Here is a 22,254-nt window from a genome sequence, read left to right as displayed (position 1 = left end):
ACAATAAAGATTACACCAAATCTATCACCATCCCCTACATCCAGGGCACTTCTGAGAAAATAACCAATATCCTCAAAAAATATGACCTTACTTCTTGTTACAGACCATATAAAAAGTTGGCATCCGTTATCCACTCAACCAAAGACCAACCACTTCCCCTAGACCTACCTGGTGTATACCAGGTCCCTTGCAGCTGCAAATTGTCCTACTTTGGCCAAACAGGCAGGACAACGAATATCAGGATTTCAGAACACAAAGACTACATCCGGTTTCACCAGTACAGCCGCTCTGGGCTGGCAGACCATGCCTTAGATACCCACCACAGAATTCGTTGGAAAAAAACAAAAATAATACACCGCAACAAGTTTAAATATGAAAGATTATTCAAGGAATCATCAGCAGCTCTAAAAAACGTTCCTAACATCAACAAATTTGGGTGCATGAAACTACCCCAAATTTGGGAGACTTACATTATGAGAACTTCAGCCCAACTGCCAAGACAACCAAATTAGCCTGCCAGAGGGCACCATTAGGACTTTAGGAACAATATTAGTTTCTTGCTTTCTTCCTCATTTGCTTTTGTTAGTGCCTGTGTGCACATACCATATCTTTATGTTCCTGAAGATGGCAACGTGACATTGCCGTCTTCAGTGAAAAATCACTAGTGAAAAATAAACTTTCAACATCTTTCTCTAAATCCAGATTAATTTAATAAAAAAGGTGGCAAACCTTTTGGCAACTCCTATAGGTAAAGATGACCTGGCTACTTCTTCTGCTTGGTATCTCCAACTCTGGGCCTCGCTCCCACTGAAGAGACCTCACTAAAGGTTGAAACTAGTCTGGGTAGTGGCGAATCCCTTAATGCATAACATTATACATATCCACAAGGAGATGTGTTGTGCATTATGCGAGATACTGGGATAGGAGTGTTGGTAGCTTGCTCCACCTTTGCTACGAGTTGCACTACTTATCCAGGTAAGATAGTACAACACTATATTCAGTCCTGAAGATATTTTCAGGTGCAAACTTTGTTTGTTCTCACTGGGATAAAGGATTAAACTAAATTTATTATAGTCTAACCTAGTGAAAAATAAACTGTCACCATCTCAGTCACTCTTTTCCAAATCTTTTCAACCACCTCTGGTCCCCAAGAAACCCAGGTGACCAAATCTGTGCACAGTAGTCAAGATGTGGCCACAGTCAAGATTATGTAACATTGCAATTATTAAGGATAAAAAGATTAGATTTTTTTGCTTGGAGAATGAGTTCAAGGAGCCTCCTGAGATGGATTTTTGGAGATGATCATGTAATAATATGAGAGGATACTGCACACATACCTGATATGTTACTTCTGTAACTTATCAGGTATGTGTGAGATACAAGAATACAATGAATAAGTAATACTATTTATGTAGATAAAGCCAAATATTTCAGTCTGAAAGTTACAAGTCATCTTCAGTGGCAAATACAGTTGAAGGGTACAGGGGAAAAACAACTTCAGTCCAATTTGGCCTTCAGGCCATTATTTGCCATTTGTTTTTTTAATTTTTAAGTACTATTTAAATTAAGTATGCTTAATATACATGAACGTACCATATCTATTATTTTTTTATTTTGTTATGCTATGTTTACTTGCATTTTGACATTAATTACGTTTTTTTTCGGAATTAAAAATCGTGGACTGAAGTTGTTTTTCCCCTGCACCCTTCAGTTTATTACAAGGTAGAACACCAACAATGGATTGATTTGAAAAAGAAAGAGCCGCATGATGTTATAAATACAACACAGTGTAATGGTATAACTGAGGAAAATTGCTGCTGTAAGAACCTTTATTAATGAGTTATTCTGAGAAGACTTTCCCATATTTTAGATAATGATAGGCAGTTGTTCCGATTCAAGTTCGGGCAGTGAAGCAAGGCCTCAAATTTGTACCAACAACCATGAAGTAAGCGAGTTTTACACCAAAAAATATAATGGCCTGTCTGTCCCATGTTGAGCCATGCCAGATTTATCAGATTTACTGTAGTAAATATACAATTGATGTTCTTGTATTCTCTTTTCTATTGAGCATCCAGTTTGTCCAAAGTAGGATAAATGGCAATTACAAGGAACTTGGTATAAATATGTTACGGTTAAAGTGATAAATCTGGTTATTATTAATAATTACCGGTTAAAGTAAATAATTCCTAGAGGAGTCTGGTAAATGTAATAAAAAACATGTTTATAGGTTTTGTATATGTTTTAATTCTCAATAGAAATTATAACAGCTTAGGTTAGGTTAATTTATAATGAAAAAAGTAAGGAAAGTACTTCTTTTGAACTCAATGAAATCAGTATAAACTAGCCTAACCTAACCTTTATTGGTTGGAAATCTGACCTAAACTAACCTAACCAATAAAGGTTAGGTTAGTTTAGGTCAGGTTAGTTTATAATGAAAAAAGTAAGGAAAGTACTTCTTTTGAACTCAATGAAATCAGTATAAACTAGCCTAACCTAACCTTTATCGGTTGGAAATCTGACCTAAACTAACCTAACCAATAAAGGTTAGGTTAGTTTATAATGAAAAAAGTAAGGAAAGTACTTCTTTTGCACTCATTGAAATCAGAAATCATTATAAACTAACCTAACCTAAACTAACCTGGATGTCGCATGTCGAACCAGAGTGTAGTCGTAGTTTGTCATGGGCAGAATAATGGGGATGAAAGATAAACGTCGTTGTGGGCCGAGTTAAATTATTAAGTATGACGTAATGATTTAGGGCAGATAAATGGGGATAACAAATAAAAGTTGTGGTAGATGAATGGGATTATAGATAATTCAGAGAGGAATTGTCAGTGTTTTTCTCCATTGATGAGGAAAGATGTACAGCAATGATGTTTATCTATTATCCCCATTCATCTGCCACACAACAACTTCTATTTGTTATCTCCATTTATCTGCCTGTAATCATTAAGCTAGGCCACAACAATGTCCATCTTTCATCCCCATTAATCTGCCCACGACAAACTACGACTACACTCTGGTTCAACATATGACATCCAGGTTAGTTTAGGTTAGGTTAGTTTATAATGATTTTTGATTTCATTGAGTGCAAAAGAAGTACTCTCCTTACTTTTTTCATTATAAACTAATCTAAACTAACCTAACCAATAAAGGTTAGGTTAGGTTAGTTTATGATTTCATGGAGTGCAAAAGAAGTACTTTCCTTACTTTTTTCATTATAAACTAACCTAACCTAAGCTGTTATAATTTCTATTAAGAATGAAAACCTATATATAAAACTTATAAACATGTTTTTATTACATTTACCAGACTCCTCTAGGAATTATTCACTTTAACCATAACATATACACCAGGGAGAGAAAGAGAGGAGCGTTTATCTTTTGAAGAGAGGAAAACAAGTTGATAATTTATTCACAGGTATATGTTCTTGTATTCTCTTTTCTATTGAGCATCCAGTTTGTCCAAAGTAGGATAGATAGCAATTACAAGGAACTTGGTATATACACCAGGGAGAGAAAGAGGGGGAATGTTTATCTTTCGAAGAGAGGAAAACAAGTTGATAATTTATTCATAGGTATAAAAGTAGTCACTAAATTGTATTTCTTGAGAATTTTGGAAATCTGTTCTGAGATGCCTGAAATGTATGGGATTGGAATTTGAAGTACTATTTCCCTGTTATTTAAGTTAGGCTTGTTAGACTCAAACTGATGTTGTGTAGTCCTTTCTGTGAAGCCATTTAATATCATATACCATTTTATGTTTATGAGTTCTTCCTGTAATTGATGTGGAGTAGAACAAATAGAGTTAGCATGTTGAAATAAAATTTCTATAATTCCTGTCTTTTGAGAAGGCTGGCGAATGATTGCTGAAGAATGCAGCATTATTTTATGCACTGACATAGTTGAATTACCTGATGGTTAGCAGATGAGAATATCCAGAAAGGATAATTTTTTGTCTCTTTCCATTTCTATAGTGAATTTAATATGTGGATACAAAGTATTTCTGGTAATAAAAACATTGGTAAAGTTTCTTTCTTATGAAGACATACGACAAAAATGTCACATATATATATATATATATACTGAACCCAAAACAAAAGTTGAGGGTGTATGGATGCAAAAAGGATGTCTTCTAGATGCTCTAAATAAAAGTTGAGAGAGCAGAGGAAACTGGACTTCCCATGGCCATTCCTTCCACTTGGCTGTAGAACTTGTTTTGACAAACAAAGTATCCAGAATGCATTATGAAGTCAAACAGTTTCACTATGTCCTGTGGAAATGATTCAGAAAGTAGCTGCAATGTCTCCTTAAGAAGAGACACTGGTAAATGGGGAGTCTATGTTGAAACTCACCATAAAATCAGTGGGTTGTAGGGAAATATATTTCAATTTATCTATCTAGAAAATCAGATGAATGTTTTATAAATGAGTGGAACTTGCCAATATTAGATTTTAATAGGTGTGTTAAAAATTTGGCTATGTGATACATAGGAGATCTATGCAATCAACAACTTGATGGAGTGAAGTGTATTTTTAGTGGATCTTTGGTAAACCATTGCCAGCCTGGTTGGCCGAGTGGTTAGTGTATCTGCTCTCCAGCCAAAAGGCTGTGTGTTCGAATCCCGCCATAGGCATGGATGTTTGTGATTGTCTGTGAAAAATACTAGTGGTGGTGGACAGTAGATGGCGTTGGTGTAGATGATGCAGTTGGTGGAGACAGAGAGTTGTAGAGTAGGAGCTCTCCCTCGATGAGTCTGGGACTCCTTGGAGGTGTCAAATAATAATAATAATAATCATAGAATCTAGGTTCTTTTGCAAAATAAGTTTTTAGCTTTTCTATGGTGCATCAAGACTTAAACTTCATCTAGAAGTAAGTTTAATTTCTTAAGTTGTCTGCTGGTGGGGTTATGATCCAGTTCTTGGTATGTCAAACAATCCTATAATAAAAGAAAAATTTTCCTTTTGTAATATGCAGAATTTATGACTACTGTAGAAACTTATAAGCTGAAATATATAACAAATTTTCTAGATATTCTTCTCATCTGCTCACCATCAGGTGATTTAACTACGTCAGCCTGGTTGGCTGAGTGGTTAGCGTATCCATTTTCCAGCCAAGAGGCTGGAGAATGTGGGTATGAATCCTGCCAAGGGCATGGATGTTTGTGATTATCCTACTAACTCTGTGTGGAAAGAGCATATGTGATCCTACCACTTCTTCTAGAAGAAGACTTCACTCGCAAAACTCGGTGAGGTATGGGAGCGATATGGCATCTACGGACATCAAATATGGAAAAAAAAAAAAAAGTGTATCGAAAGCCTACTTTCAGTGGATGCTATATTCTTCAGCAATTGCTCACCATCCTTCTCAAAAGATGGGAATTATAAAAACTTTATTTTGAAGTGCTAATGCTATTTGTTCTACTCTGCATCAATTACAGGAAGAACTTTTAAACATAAAATGGTATATGATATTAAATGGCTTCTCAGAAAAGACTATGCAACATTTGTTTGAGTCTTACAAGTCTAACTTAAATAACAGGGAAACAGTACTTTGAGTTCTAATCCCATACATTTCAGGCATCTCGCAACAGATTTTCAACATTTTGAAGAAATACAATTTAGTGGCTATTTTTATACCTATTAATAAATTATCAACTTATTTTCCCTCTTCAAAAGATAAATGCTCCCTTCTGTCTCGCCCTGGTGTATATCAAGTGATGGCCACCTTGTGATGGCCATCTATTCTACGAGATAGATGGCAATCACATCTATTGGGCAAACTGGATGCCCAATAGAAAAGAGAATACAAGAACATGAATTGTATAATTACCACAGTAAATTTGATTAATCTGGCTTGGCTCAACATGGGACAGATACAGACCACAATATTCTTTGGTCTGAAACTCGCTTGCTTCATGGTTATTTGTACAAATTTGAAGCCTTGCTTATGAGAGTCCATATAAATTCCAAACTGTACAAGTACCATAACTGTTTGTTTTTATTTAATTATATTTTTATAGTGAATCCATCCAAGAAAGAATAGAAATCTGTTACACTAGAATCATGAGTGAATGAAGGATTAAAAGACAGCATTTAACACATTCGCTGCCACGTTTCTCGTGCATAGTTCGTTACAGCATGCCAAGCACTTTCACTTCTTCAAGGTTAGTACGAGTAATCTCGTAGCCGGCAGTAATCGACATACAAGTACATCCATAGTTGGCTTGTGAGGCTCACATACCAACTATGAGTATACACACATTCATTGCTACGCTCCCACACCAAGCACTTTCACTTCTTCAAGGTCAGTACGAGTAATCTCGTTGCCAGCGACATATGAGTATATTCGTAGTTGGCAGCGAATGTGTTAATGATACTCATTTAGAATTTTGAACACAGCCTTTTTTTTAATGAAATTAATGTTTAGTCAAAAGATGAATCAGTACAACTATCATATCCAAAAAGTATTGAATTGTTCAATACCATATATCAATGGTATCAAATCAATGGATTTCTTACTCACATCTATACTGATTTCTATACATCTATCAATCGTCCAGTAATTGTAGGGGAGAGAGAGAGAGATAGTATAATGCATGTCATATAACTAACACACAAAAGGAACATATTTACAGCAGTATTTCATGTATGACTATTTTTAAATTTAGTATTAATTTAAAACACTAAGAGTACTTACTTATCACTGTTTAAATCATATGGCCAATACAATGATTGCGAAGAATGCCAGTGATGACATAATTTTTCAGTGTCTGAATCTTGTAATGCTGAAGATTTACAGAGTTGCTCAATAAGAGAAGAGTCAATGGTGACAGGAGGTGAAGACATCTTCATATCTATACTCAATAAATGTGTGCTGTTTAGTATTGAATTATCATAAGTAATTTAATGACACATTATGATAAATTTATATACAACAGTGAAACCTGTAGAAATTTTGTAGGAGTAAATACACAGACATACAAAGACAGAGATTCACATGACTCTGCTTAAAAAAAAAGTCTATGAACGTACAGCAAAAACTATTTAATACTGTACGAAAATTACTTTGAAATTCAAACTTATGCCATACGGCTAGAATATATGAGGAAAAATTAAAAAAAACCTAAAGGCAATCTGTACATAATTATAATACACGCATGTCAGAACGTACTCTTAAGATCATCATATGCATATATTATATAGTTGAATAGGGTGAATAATTAATGAAGAATGTGCTCATTTACGAGATTTTTTGAATAATTAATGAAGAATGTGCTCATTTACGAGATTTTTTTTCTTCTCTCAGGAATTAGATCCTCCGAGGTTTACTAGTAATTTAAGCACAGCATAGTAAAAAAGTGTGAGAACGAGTGAAACGTTTCAACATTGGGCTCTCATTTGGCAAAACAGATGGTTGGTGGGTTGATTTATCATTTACTGGTGCAAGGACAGCAAAGGTTATGCTGCACAATATCAGAGTTTATAAAGAGATAAATTACTTAATATTATGTAATGTACAAATAAACATTTATTAATTAAAAAAATTAATTTAAACAATGTAATATGCAAATATAAATATAACTTATAATCAGATATGACTGTAAGAATTAATTCTTTTTAAAAAGTTGAAGTTTTCATGCAATTTATTTGAGTCTAATAAAATCTGCCTGAGTATATATGGCTCAGACACATAAGTAAAAATTTCATTCCTCTATCACATGAAGTGCTACAAGAATATAACAAATGGTGAGATGTGTTGCATTTTTCACACACAGATGAATCATCAGCCCTTAGTAAATAAGTATGTGTAAAAAAGGAAAATTACACTTACTCAAGATCGTTTACTAGTTAAGAAAAGCAAAATGAATCCAAAATTGTCTACTGTAGGCATAAATAGAGACTTGGCAGCTAGTGGGATTAATGTTTCTGACATGACAGTCCATAGAAGATTGCTGGAGGAGGGAGGACTTCCCACAGACCAAAAAGAAACAACTGTTGACAAAGGATATGCAGAAAAAGAGGCTCCAGTGGGCATAAGTGTACAAAGGTTGGGGTGTTGAGAAGTGGAAGAAGGTCATATTCTCAGACAAGAGCCATTTCTTTGTTCAAGGAGAGCGAGTACTATAATTATTATATACGCCTCCAGGGAGTCCAAAGACTCATCAAGGGAGGGCACCTGCTCTACAACTCTGTCTTCACCAACATCCACCAACTGACCGCAACGCCATCTACCACCACCACTGGTTTTTTTAAAAACAATCACAAACATCCATGCCCGTGGTGGGATTCAAACATGCAGCCTTTTGGCTGGAGAGCGGGTATGCTAACCACTCGGCCAGCCAGGCCGGCGATCATGTTCGCAAATCAAAGGCTGAGATTTCTCCCACTTACCTTCAAAGCTCCTAAACACCCACCTAAAAAGATGTTCCAAGGTTGTTTTACAACCTTGTCCAGGATCACTTGTGCCTGTTGATGGCATGATGAAAAGTGAAAGAGTTGTTTTTAGTTCCATGTTAACAAATGGCTGATTGTACAGTTCTACCCCGATTGGTACAAAAGCTTAGCTGCTGTTTCTCTTGTTTATTTTTCAACATTAAAAAATAAGAAGGATATGAAACTGCTGCTGAGATTCTGGCAAAATTTTCTACCAAAACGTCTGCAACAGTTTTTTGGGATAAGCATCAATACGTCTAATATGTTTCAAGTGGTGTGTTCTGTATCTACATTTCATTTTCCAGATTTTATCCCATAAAATTTCTGAACTAGTTATTTGATTAATCGATGATGTATATTGGATCCATGATTGTTTTTGACTTTGATGTCGTATATAATATGCTTGGCCCTGAGTACATTCAAATGCTATTAAATTTATTGTGTGTAGGATATCAACAAAATATACCCCATGCTCTATCTTGAACCTTTTTTTTTTTTTTTTTTTTTTTTTTTTTTTTTTTTTTTTTTTTTGTACCTTGGCAGTCTGTGTTTCACCAAAGTTTTGGATAGAGTGGTAACAAGATGATGTTTTGGAATTGTTGCTGTCACTTCATGGACAATACAATCTGTTATATATTTCACTGCTTCATTGATAGGTGCTTGATGGGAAAAAGTATTCCAGTCAGCTGGTCTATTTTCTACAACGGCATCTGTGTAGGAGAATATGGTTCTTATGCACAAATAACAGGAAAATTATAACTTCTATATATGTCCTCTTCAATATTTCACATGAGTAGTGATAAAAATGGCAGGAGAGCAGATTGCAAGATCTATTGCATGCACAGGTAGACATATGGAAGAAGGTATTGACTCCATTATTAATAAGGGGGAGGTCATGATTGTCAAGCATTTGCTGTATGACACAATCTCATCCATTCATGTCAGTTAAAGTCACCCATGAGAAAATGAGCTGTGGCAGTTGCAATATAAGATTATCAATTATATATTTGGTTTAATCCTTTATCCAAGTGTAAGCAAACAAAGTTTGTGCCTGAAGTATTTCCAGGACTGGGGCAACTTGTGGTATAAGTTCTGATCACTTGCCTTAGTATCCCATAATGCAAAGCACATATCCTTATGGGTATGTATAATGCTATGCATTATGGAGTCATTACCCAGACTGGTTTTAACCTTTATTGAGGTCTTGTCAGTGGGAGATAGGCCCAGAGGTGGTGATACTAAGGTGGAAGTAATGCAGAAGCCATATCACCGTATACCAGTTGCCAAAAGATGTGAACAACTTATTAAAATTCTCTGGATTAGAGATAGTTGATGGAAGTTTTTGGTAGCATAGCCAAGTGGAAAAAACTTCCATCAACTATCTCTAATCCAGAAAATTTTAATAATAAGGTGTTGACACCTTTTGGCAACTGGTATACATACCCATAAGCAGTGCTTTTTTTCTGGCATAACATACCGGAACGGCATTCCAGCACCTATTTTTTTTACAGTTTTTTAAATTTTTCAAAAGTAATTTTTGAAATAATGTTCGCGCACACATAACACGTGCACATGCGTGTTACCAGGTGAATCCTGGTAACATGCATGCGCACGCCTTTAGCATTTACGTTTATGGCTGTATGGACGTGTGATTGCCAACATGCAAAAGATTTTCGATAAAACACTTATCTAAAAAATATCTTTATTGAATTGATGTAAATTTAATGTCATTATTTTCATATCCTTTTAGAATTTTTTTTTTTTTTTTACTTTTTAGTGTAAAAGTCTGACCCCAAGTTTGAAAATGAAAAAGATTTCCAATTACTTTTCAACCACGGTCCCATTAATAAAAAGCCCAAAATAATAACAGACACGATGTCAAAAATTATGGAAATAATGGTGCCAGTTGATGTTTTCAAATCATCTCAAGCTAATCTTGAGGAGCAAGGACAAACTGAAAACGACTGGCCAAATTGCTGGAATTCGATCAAAAAAATGATTTTTGCTCGAAAAATGAATAGATGTATATTTGCAAAAAGAAACTTAACTGTAAGCCTTGCAGAAAAGTTAGAACTCTTTGAATTGAAGCAAAGATGGGAATGAAAATTTCCAAAGAATGGACCAACAATGAGATTACATATTCTGGCAAAGATAGGAAGCCACAGATGAGCGCACTTCGAAAAAAAATGTTTGATCACAGAGAATCTGCTGCACACAAAGCAGCGTTAAAAATTGTTTCTGAAGCTGAAAAAAAGACCCTTGAAAAGGTTTTTTTTAAAATCATTATCTCGTGAAAAAGAAATAACCGCAAAAATTTTTAAAGTAGTGAATCATGTAAGTGAAGAAATGAGAAAAAATGAGTTTAAAGAAATTGTTCAATTCAAAAATATAATTTCATTGATAATTGATGAATCAACAACAATAACCAATAAAACCGCTGTCATAGTGTATGTTTGATTCATATCGAAGGTGTTGGAATTAATTCACCGATAAATTAATTTTTGGACTTGATCGATCTTGAAAACGTAACGGCAAAAAGTGTATTTGATTCCTTACTCCAATATCTTAACTATTATGGGATAACAGAAGATTATTTAAAAAAATACCTAGTTTCTCTAGCATGCGATGGCACTGCTGTAATGTTAGGGTGTAAAAGTGCAGTGAAAAAATTGCTATCAGAAAAATTTCCTTCCATTATAGTTTGGCATTGTGCTAATCACAGACTAGAATTATCAGTAAGTGATGCTGTAAAGGAAATTTCAGGAATCAATAGATTCCAATCATTTATTGAAAACTTTATGCCTATAACAGGGGTGTTCAACCCATTGATCGCGATTGACCAGTCGATTGCGGAGCGATTTTTGGTCGATCTCTTGTGTATTCCTTCTTACTTACAAATTTCATTAAAACTGAAAACATAATATTTTATTCATCATTATTTTGTATTATTTTAAATTCAAACGAATTAAAAATAATATAAAACAATAATAAACAATAGCAATATGAAGCGTATTGCTATTGCTTATTTATTTTTCATTAAAATTATCAAATCAGTCATTTTCTTATAAGTCCGGGTTAATGAATTAATTTGGATCAGTGAAAATCAAACAGTGAGCCGAGTGAATACGATTATAAGCAAAGTGTAAAAACTCGATTGCAGCTTAAATATTAAATATTTCAAAACACATTACATCGATTTTTTACTTAGGTTAAGTCACATGTGAATATTGTAAAAAAATAAACTTTGTTTGTCTCGGTATAGTTTGCATTAGATGTTTTTGTAAATAACTCTTTTGAAGCTAACTGTACATACTGCTTTAATAAGAATATGTTATAGTGTTAAAAACAAAGGCAATGTTTTTGTCGCCAAAGCTGTACATGGTGGCATTAGAAAGATTGTTATTGAAACTTGTATGTACGAGAAGGGTTTGCAGGCTCTAAGTGTAAACATCTCCGAAGTCAGTCAGAAAGAGTTCAAACAATTTTCCGATGGCTGGCAACTTACAATCGAAAGAAAGCAAAGGAGAACAAAAGGCGTGCCGAACTTGAAACTTAAGATGAAAGACATACTGATTCTTTGGGGGGTTGCCAAACTTCATGCAAGGTCTCAGAGGAGGACTAATAAAATGGGACTGAAGCAAGCAGAAGGGGTCCCGGTTCCAGAATTGCTGTCAGAGAGGAGGCCGTCCAGTCCAGAGTCGCCGTCAGAGAGACTGCCCGGATTCACGTTGCTTGAGAGAGGAGTTTCCTGCTTCCAGAAAGGAGCTTCTCAGTTCGAGATGTCGCTAGAGAGAGAGAGAGAGACTACTTCTAGGCTGCAGACAAGGTTTCAAATTGCCATAAGGAAGAGTTCCAATTGCCGGAGAAAAGTTTCCAGGCCAGGTTAATGTCAGACATTCACCAGTGTGTTGCGTTTTCGTTACAATTTGATGAATCAAACGACTTCACTGATATTGCTCAGTTAATGGTATTTCAAGATTATTCAAGTAAAGAAGAACTTTTAAAAATTATACCATTATTGGGAAGGACTAGAGGAGAAGACATTTTTTCGGCATTTGATGAATTTGTGAAACAACACAAACTTCCGCTTTTTAAACTTGTGTCTATTACTACTGATGGTGCTCCTGCAATGATAGGTAATAAATCAGGCTTCATTTCATTATGTAAAAACGATGACAAATATCCAGATTTTTTAACTTACCACTATTATTCACCAACAAGTACTGTGTAGTAAAAGATTAAACACAAAAGATGTTTTGGATATTATATTTAAAATTGTAAATTCTGTTCGAGGAAAAGCCCTGCAACGGTGGTTATTTAAATTACAGGCAGATGATGATAGGGAACTTCTATTGTACAATAATGTTCGCTGGCTCAGCAGAAGTCAATTTTTAGAAAGATTTCTTGTATTAATTAACGATATAAAAATTTTTCTTGATGAAAAAGGATATATTTATCCACAACTGAGTGATAAAAGATGGTTGTTACACATATCATTTTTAGTAGATTTCTGTACAAAATTAAGCTATTTAAATTTAGAGTTACAAGGTAGAGATAAAAATTTAATTGCCATGTTAAGTTCAATAAAAACTTTCCAATGATACTTACTTTTATCAAAGAAAAATATCAACGACCGCGAATTTAAACATCTCCCATATTTATTAAAATTTTTTGAACAAAATCAAAAACTGCTTCGCTATGATTTCAAAGAATTTATTCGTGAAATAGAATTAATTGAGGAAGAAATAAATTCAAGATTTAAAGATTTTAATAAAACTGAAATGATTGTATCTTTTATCAATAATCCATTTCAAGCATCACAGAAATTTCAAATAAAATTAGTGGGCTATTTGATATAAACCAAGCTGAAGTAGAACTTGAGATAATAAACATTCAGAATAGTTTACATTTAAAATCAATAAACAATGAAGTCATTTGGAAGTATGCACATGAAAAATTCCCAATATTAACTAATATTGCGCAAAAAATTCTGTCGTGTTTCGGATCAACATACTTGTCAGAATCTGCTTTTTCAAATATGACTGTTATAAAAAAATCAATTAAGAAACCAAATTACAAATGATCATTTGGATAATTGTCTGCGATTGGCCACTTCTTCATATCAACTTGACTATGAAAATATTGCGAGGTCGAAACAATGCCAAATTTTACACTAACCATATTTTTTTTTTAATCAACCAGCATTTCCTGTAACTTGTGAGTTTGTAATCAATCTGTTGTTTTTTCTAACTTTGGTTTTCCAAAATAGAGAAATAAATATTTTATTCCAATATATATATACATATATATTTTTTTTTTGTTGTATTAAAATAATTAAAAGTGATAAATAAATTTTTAAATACATAAATAAAGTTTTTAGTTGTGTATTTTTTTTAGTTGTTTATTTGTGTGTAATCAGATATCAGGTTGGGGGAACGTGATCTATATAAGAGAGTAGATCGGCGAATAACTTTTTATAGAAAAGTAGCTCGCGTAGTAAAAAAGGTTGAACACCACTGTCCTATACCATGCTTCATCAAAAAACAGTAGAGAGTTGCATTTACGTGCAGAATCACTAGAGGTTGAGCTGCTGAAAATTGGAAGAATTTTAAGTACTCGATGGATGTCATCTAGTTTCCATTCAGTTTTGGCTGTGTGGAATAATTTTGAATCTCTAGTGCATCATTTTGAAGATATGATGCATGATCCTAGGAGAGATAAAAATAATAAATGTACTTATGATGGCTTAAGAAGAAAAATAACATCTACAGACTTTTTATTGGATCTAGAATTGATGTGTGATGCTCTTCAAGAATTGTCTGAATTAAGTTTGGACCTGCAAGACAGTGACATAAACCTTTACAAGGCAAATCAAAAAATAAATTGACTTGTACAAGTTTTTGAAGAAAGAAGACAAAATTTTAGACCCTATTATAGATGTGCTGCAGCTGCTGTATGCGATCTGCGCTTTCGTGGAGTTTTACTTCACGAAAAAGCTCCAAAAAATAATCCTGCTATTGACCCAAAAATATTTTATACCAAACTGAAAGAGTCAATTGAAAAAAAGGTTGCTTGATAGTGAAGATGTTGAGCTAGCACTTTGGGCTCGCATGCTTGACCAAAAACGTTGGCCTGAAGATATTGATGTTCACTAACGTTCGGAGAGGAGGAAATTAGAAATTTGTCAATCAAACTCAAACTAAATGATTCGTGGATTCCGTGAATACATTCTCAATAAGACATACCCAGAAAAACTGTTGTACTCGGTACATGCTCTGAATACCATTCCCATTTCATCAAGTGAATGTGAACGTGGATTTTTGCAGATGAATTTAATTATCACCCCAACAAGAGCTTCGTTGACGACTGAAACAGTTTCGGCACTTTTATTCATCAAACTCATTGGACCACCTTTAAGACTTTTTGATCCTTCAAAGTATGTTGATATGTGGTTACTTAGAAGATGACATTCGGCTTTAGATATTAAGAGCAAAGAAAGGAGTCGAGACGATTTGTTCGACGAGAATTGGACAAAGCATTTGGAAAACACTATGAATTTCTCTTAGATTATATAATGTTTTTACAAATTTACTTTTATATTTGGCCTTTGGTTGTATATTTTAATTTGTGTATTTAATTTTACATTTAATCATGTCTAAAATAAAAAATACTGAAGATAAATTATATTTAATTCATTTATGCGACTCATGACAGCAACAGCTGCTTTATATTTCATTTAAATTAAGAGTTGAATATCATTTTCTGTAATAAAAAACTTAACAAGATGTGAGTTCTGGCACCTTTTTTACTAGAAAAAAAGCACTGCCCATAAGGATATTTCGCTTTGCATTATGGGATCCTAGGGCAAGTGATTAGAACTTATACCACCTTTACTATGAGTTGTCGCAGTCCTGAAAATAATTCAGGTGCAAACTTTGTTTGCTTACACTTGGATAAAGGATTAAACCAAATATATAAATGGTAGCATAGACGAATGAAAAAACTTCCATCAAGATTATCAAGTTCCATCTCATTTAACTCATAACCTGGTGGTCAATATAATGAACATAACATAATAAGAAATCTCACCAATAGGTGAACTGCTGTGCTGATTCCAGAAGGGTATTAAGCTGGACATGAATGGAGAGGAGTATGATTGTCCACTAAAATAAATATTTCCTCAGGACCACCTCTAGTTCTGTCCTTGCATACAACAGGGAAATTATTGAAGGTATGATTGTTAGTGGGTTTTAAACATGTTAACTGAAGGCTTATGTTTCTGCAGCAAAATCTTGATATCATTAATACAGTGGTGAAACCCACAACAGTTCCATTGTAAAAATGTTTCTATGGTTTATGCTTTGTAGACTTGTACGATTTTAGGGAAGTTAAAGGACTTGCCCATGTCAGGTCTGTACTTATCGAGCTATTTTTGGAAGTATGGAAGCCCAGTGCCCATCTCATTCCCTGGAATAATATTCAATACATTACCTGATGTATCTGGATCACTGGTTGACTTTAATTTATTAATCATTATGTAAGTTTCTGTGGTTTAGCAGTTCTGTAAACAGCTGCCGGTATGGAGATCATATGTTTTTGGATAAATAACAAGCTTAATAAAACTAAACAAATATAATCCTATAAAAAAGTTTCATAAGTGATCAGACTTACATCATCAGGGGTATTAGCAAAAGCTGTACAAAAAAAAAAAAAAAAAAAAAAAAAAAAAAAAAAAAAAAAAGCTCAGAAACAAAGTATGTATGTATATATATTCTTTCCACAGGTCACTGTGGAAATGGCAAAGGGAGCAGTCACTGATGATATGTTTGATAGTCTGTAGAATATGGGTGCAGTCACAGTAATGACTGTTTGCCATATTCCATTTAAGCTGTTGATAGTTGTCCATAACCTTCCAGGAAGGATAAACACATATAAAACTAAAATATAATACATATAAAATAAAATTTAAAAAAAAAATAGGGGTGCTTAAGGGTCAAAGCTGTATAACTGAGAGGAGACCTCCACATAGCCTTTAAAGGAATGCGGAGAACCGACCAGGGCTTCTGACCTAATGTCCAATCCTCCCCTTCTCGTGGTGCACCGTGTTGGGTATCTACGGGATACTGAACGAACGAGGATGGGCTGGTAATTTGGGATTTAGCCGACCAAATTGTATTCTTATTGGTTAAACCAAAATACAAAATGATGGTACAACATGACAAAATTTCATGCCGGCTGGGGCGTCGCCCGGTTAAACAAGGCCCCCGCCCCCTCGTTGTTTTCGCCAGGGAACGAGGGCGAACAGCGAAAAGTCAGCTACTGGAACAAATCTGAAAACACACCCCAACTCAACAACATCAACAGAGTTAAAGATCAGTACTATCAACATAAGAAGCCTGAATGGCAAGAGTTTGAGAACAGGAACCAAACCTTGGAGATTCAGTGGCAAACTCTGAAGAAAACATTGATTGATTGATTCTGCCAGAGAGGCATGTGGTGAGGTTGTCTGCAAGGATAGAAAAATTAGAACTCCATGGTGGACACAGGAAGTTAAAGAGGCAGTGAAGGAAAAGAAAAAAGCATATCAAAAGTTCCTGGCAAATAAGTCAGCTTGTGCTCTTAGAGAATACAGAGACAAATGTAAGAAAGCTAAACACTGTGTAAAACTAGCTAAACAAAAGTCATGGGAGGACTCTGGCAAGAATAGAAAATAAATATCAAGAAGGTGGCAAAATATACTGCAGGTTGTTGAAGAAGCTCAGGAATGGAGGAAAGAGTGCTGTAAAAGAGAGTTAGAGATGATAAAGGTGAAATGACAATGGGAGAAAAAGATATCCTTGAAGTATGGAGTAATTACTTTGAAAATTTGCTAAATGAAACAAGCAGTGATGACAGCATAGTGATAAAAAACACTGACCAGGCATGCAGTCAGGAATACATATCCATACTTGAAGTAGAAAAAGCCATCAAAGGCTTGAAATGTGGAAAGGCAGCATGAGTAGATGATATTTGACCAGAAATGCTGAAGTATGGTGGTATAAAAGTCTTACAGAGGCTGCACTGCATAGCTCAGAATGCCTGGACAGAGGAACGAATTCCCGATGATTGGAGTAGAGCTCTCATAGTACCCATATATAAAAAGGGAAATAAAACTGAATGTGAGAATTACAGAGGTATATCCCTACTGAGTGTTCCTGGTAAGATATATGCAAGTATACTTGAGAAACGGTTGAGAAGAATTGTGGAAGAAAAGCTTGGTGAAGAACAAGCTGGATTCAGGCCAAATAGAGGCTGTCAGGATCAGATCTTCACTTTACGACAAATAGTGGAGAAATCATGGGAATATAACAAAGAACTTTATTTAAGTTTTGTCGATTTGGAAAAGGCATATGACAAGGTGCCATGAGAGAAGCTATTCAATATGCTACAGTTATATGGTATCAATTGGGCATTATATCAAGCAATACTTACTGTATATTATCGCATATAATGTGAAAAATTTATGGTAAAAAATACTACTTAAAGTTAGGGGTTCGCATTATATGCGGATCCTAAAAAATATAACATCTTATTAGACTTGCACACACAATATATACTACCTAATGCCTATGCAATTAAATCTACTTGACCCACTTGCATTTGGCGGCTGAGTGCGCATCGTATCTGTGCATGCGCCTTCCATCGCCGAATAATAGAGCACAGTGAAATAGATGGAGCACAGTTAGGTATATCGGTTTAACCACAGTTCATTTTAAATATTATTTGTTAAACAAACCTGGCCTGAAAATGAGCCAACCGAAACGTAAACGTTCATCTTTTGAAGTAGGATTTAAATTGAGTGTCGTGCAGTTTGCAGAAGAACATAATAACAGTGTTGCTATGAGAGAATTTGGTGTAGCAGAGAGTAATATTAGGCTTTGGCGTAAGCAAAAAGACAGTCTTGAAAAAATCCCCAAAACGAAGTGTGCCCATCGTGGAGATGTAGCATCCTTTCCAGAACTCGAAGAAGAGCTACATGAATGGATTTTCACGCAACGACAAGATGGCATTATAGTAACAAGAAATGCAATTTGTTTTCGAGCTCTACAACTCAAGAATGGTAAATTCAAGGACACACCAGGTATTTCATCTTTTCTTGCTTCGCCTGGGTGGTGTGCAACAGATTTATGGAACACAAAGCATTAACATTACGACACTGAACAAAAATTGCGCAGAAGTTATCAAAGCAGCTTGAAGAAAAAGTGCTCTCCTTCCATAAATTTATCATAAAATTACGGAAGTGTCACGGATATGAATTTTCCCAAATTGGCAATATGGATGAGACGCCCATGTACTTTGATATGCCTGGGAATCAAACAGTAAACTCAGTTGGTGAAAAGGGTGTCTTCATAAAAACAACGGGACATGAAAAAACGCATTTTATCGTTGTTCTGGCATGCACGGTTGACAAAACCAAATTAAAGCCAACAGTGATATTTAAAAGGAAGAAAATTTCGAAGCATACGAAATTTCCACCAGGTGTAATTGTTCGCGCCAATCAGAAAGGTTGGATGGATGAAGAAGGTGGACAACTGTGGCTGGATCAAGTATGGAACATACGTCCAGGTAGCTTGTTACGTCAACAAAGCATGCTAGTCTGGGATATGTTCCGGGCGCATTTAACAGAGGCAAGCAAAGAGAAAGCATGTGAGCTACGTACAGACCTAGCAGTCATAACGGGTGGTCTAACTTCCGTTTTGCAGCTGCTTGATGTTAGCTTGAATGAGCCAATTAAAGATCACTTACGTGAAAAATGGAGAGAATGGATGACATCTGGTTTGGTGAAGATGACGAAGGGTGGGAATTTTCAAAAGCCTGAGATCTCCCTAGTCACCAGCTGGGTTAAAGAAGCATGGGATTCGATACCATCTGAAATGATTCAATGCTAATTTCTTAAATGTGGAATAAGTAATTCAGTGGATGGATCCAAAGATCACGTCATATAAAAAAGCAAGGATGATGTACAACAAATTGGAGAGCATGAAGACGATGACGACAACTGCTACACTGATGACGCAATCCCTACAGATGAATTTATAAATGAAATGTTTGATGACTCAAAAGATGAAGAAGAATTTAAAGGATTTTGATATTTTGTTTTAAAATAAATATTTCTTTCGTTAATTCGTATTGTATTATTTATAATGTTAGGGAACAAGATTAACAGATTGCATTATACATGGACATGGCATTTTAGGGCTAGTTTTCAAACAAAATTTCTAGTTCGCATTATACGTGGATCACATTATACGCGATAATATATGGTAGTCTTTATTTGAGTTGTAAGTCAGCAGTTAGAATTGAAGGAAGTACAGGAAGATGGTTTAATGTTAAATCTAGTGTGAGACAAGGATGTACATTATCCCCTCTGTTATTCATTATCTATATGGATCACATTATGAAGGAAAGTGGTATTAAACATGATATCAGAATTGGAGATGTTAATATCAGCTCTTTGCTTTATGCAGATGATGTTATACTTTTAAATAAATCCGCTACAAGTATGCAAGATTCTCCGACTAAATTGAATAACTGTTGTAATAGATATGGTATGAAGGTCAGCAATAAAAAGACAAAGACAATGAAAATAGGCAGAATCATTGAAAATGTCAACTGTGTTGTAAATGGAGAACCTGTGGAACAAGTTAAACATTTCAGCTACTTAGGCACGATTTTTAGTGAAGATGGTAAATTAAATATGGAAATAGACAACAGAATCAACAAAGCTGGTATGGTAGGAAGTCAATTGAATAAATTCATATGGAATAAGAGAAAAATTAGTCGGAACACTAAATTAGCTGTATACAAGACAGTGTACAAACCAGTTTTAACTTATGGATCTGTGAGCTGGGTCAAAAGTAAAACACTTGACCAAAGACTAGTGACCGCAGATATGAGAGTCCTAAGAAAGATTAGAGGTGTGAACAGATGGCATCAATGGCAATATCATATTGGGTGAATTTGAGCTGTGTAGAAGAAAAGTGATTTTTAATTGGTGAATAGTCCGTTTTTTTTTCCCCGTTTTTCTATGTTTTTGGGTGCTAAATTGTTCCTCTGAATACGAGTGTACTTCAGTGGTTGTTTTTTGGAAGTTAGTTGCTGTCATGATATAATATATTTTGGTTACCTTCGGAATCGAATGCATAACGGTGGAAGACAAAACGAAGCTAAGTTTTCATCACTGTATTTAGTTATATTTCATTTTATTTAGTGTACTTAAATGTTTTGTATTGCTTGTAATTGTTTGTACTTTTTTTCTATTTATTTAACCGAATTTATTAATTGATTAATTAATGATTATGCTACTCAGCAGTAAGGAATGATAACAGATTCAGCAGCAATCACAAGTGGCGTATCGCCAAGTCCTCTGCCATTTAAGAACTCAATTATTAGCAATATCATAAGGGACTTTGTGGCATGCAGTACTTGTGGCATTTATGCATCTCGGGAATTAGATATGTGGCTTGTGAAAGAGAGCGGAGAGCGTATATGAGCAAAATGCAGGCAGTTGGAGGAAATAAGTGCATTAGAAATATCGATATCCGACTTTGTTGCTCCAGGAACGAGGAATGAATGTAGGAAGACAAGTAGTGTGATAGGAGAGAATGAAAAAAAATATATATATATATGAATGAGAAAATAATAGTTGATAGTGTGGAAGGTGTGAGTGACTGTGAAAGTTTAGGAGATGGTTTTGTTTGGGAGAGTGAATTTAGATTAAGAGTGACTGACCTACAGAGGGAGATAGATGAGTTGAAAGAGGAGGTGGAATGACTTTTGAATGAGAGCAGAAGTATGAAAGATAAGATTAGGAGAATGGAAGAGATAAATGCAAGGAGAATCAGAGTAGGAGAGAGAGAGAATTTAGGGAGTATGAGTGAGAGGTATGGTGGTGCTAGAAGAGGAGAGAATGGAAACAGTAGAAGAGAGGGAATGGGAATGCTAGCAGACGAGAGGATGGAAACAGTATGAGAGACGGAATGAGATAAAGATATGGAAGTGCTAGAAAAGGAGAGAATGGAAATGGTAGGAGAGATGGAATGAGAGAGAGAGGTATGGGAATGCTAGAAGATGAGAGGATGGAAACAGTAGGAGAGACAGAATGAGAGAGGGGATATGGAAGTGCTAGAAGTGGAGAAAATGGAAACAGTAGGAGAGCGGGAATGAGAGAGATGTATGGGAGTGCTAGAAGAGGAGAGAATGGAAACAGAAGGAGAGAGAGGTATGGGAATGCTAGAAGAGAGAACAGCAGCAGAGGAGAGGGAATGAAAGAAGAGGAGAGAATGGAAACAATAGGAGAGAGGGAATGGTAAGAGGTATAATGTATGGCGACTCAATGATCCATGGTGTTCAAGAAAGGATGCGTGAGGAGTGTTTGCCAGGAGCAACAATAGAAAGGGTGGCTATGGCAATTAAGAGAGGTGAAAGGGTGGATGAGATGATTGTGATGGTAGGAACGAATGACTTGAGTGTAATGTAAGTCGGGCAGCGAGAGATATGAGGTTTTTGCTCGAGACTGTACGGAAAAAGACAGAGAGAGTAAAAATACTGTGTGTGTTGCCTAGGTATGATAATGATGAGCTGAGCAGAAGAGTGGTGATATTGAATGGCATAATAGCAAGAATGTGTGGCAAGAGAGGACTGGTATATGTGGATGCTTGGAGTGTGTTTGAGGAAAGAGAGGAATTGTATGCGAGAGACCATTTACATTTGAATGAGGAAGGACGTAGGCATCTGGAGAGATTACTTTTCTGAACGAGTCAGTGTGTCCTCAGAGAGGA

At 35.2% G+C, this 22,254-nt stretch overlaps 1 protein-coding gene across 1 annotated transcript in view; it reads right to left on the bottom strand.

Annotated features, from left to right (window-relative positions):
* The window catches only part of Vps13B (vacuolar protein sorting 13B), a 1,316,993-nt gene that overhangs the window by 335,997 nt on the left and 958,742 nt on the right, over nt 1–22,254 (bottom strand). The window contains exon 38 of the mRNA XM_090406926.1: nt 6,699–6,855. Within this exon, the coding sequence (XP_090263052.1) occupies nt 6,699–6,855 (157 nt within the window). The remainder of the gene's footprint in view (nt 1–6,698; nt 6,856–22,254) is intronic.

This window comes from Typopeltis vanoorti, chromosome 17 (assembly GCF_054136105.1).
Source record: "Typopeltis vanoorti isolate ZY-2024b chromosome 17, IOZ_Tvanoo_1.0, whole genome shotgun sequence".
Classification (NCBI taxonomy): domain Eukaryota; kingdom Metazoa; phylum Arthropoda; class Arachnida; order Uropygi; family Thelyphonidae; genus Typopeltis; species Typopeltis vanoorti.
Note: the sequence above shows the minus strand (reverse complement) of the source record. Positions and strands in the feature narration are given on the sequence as shown.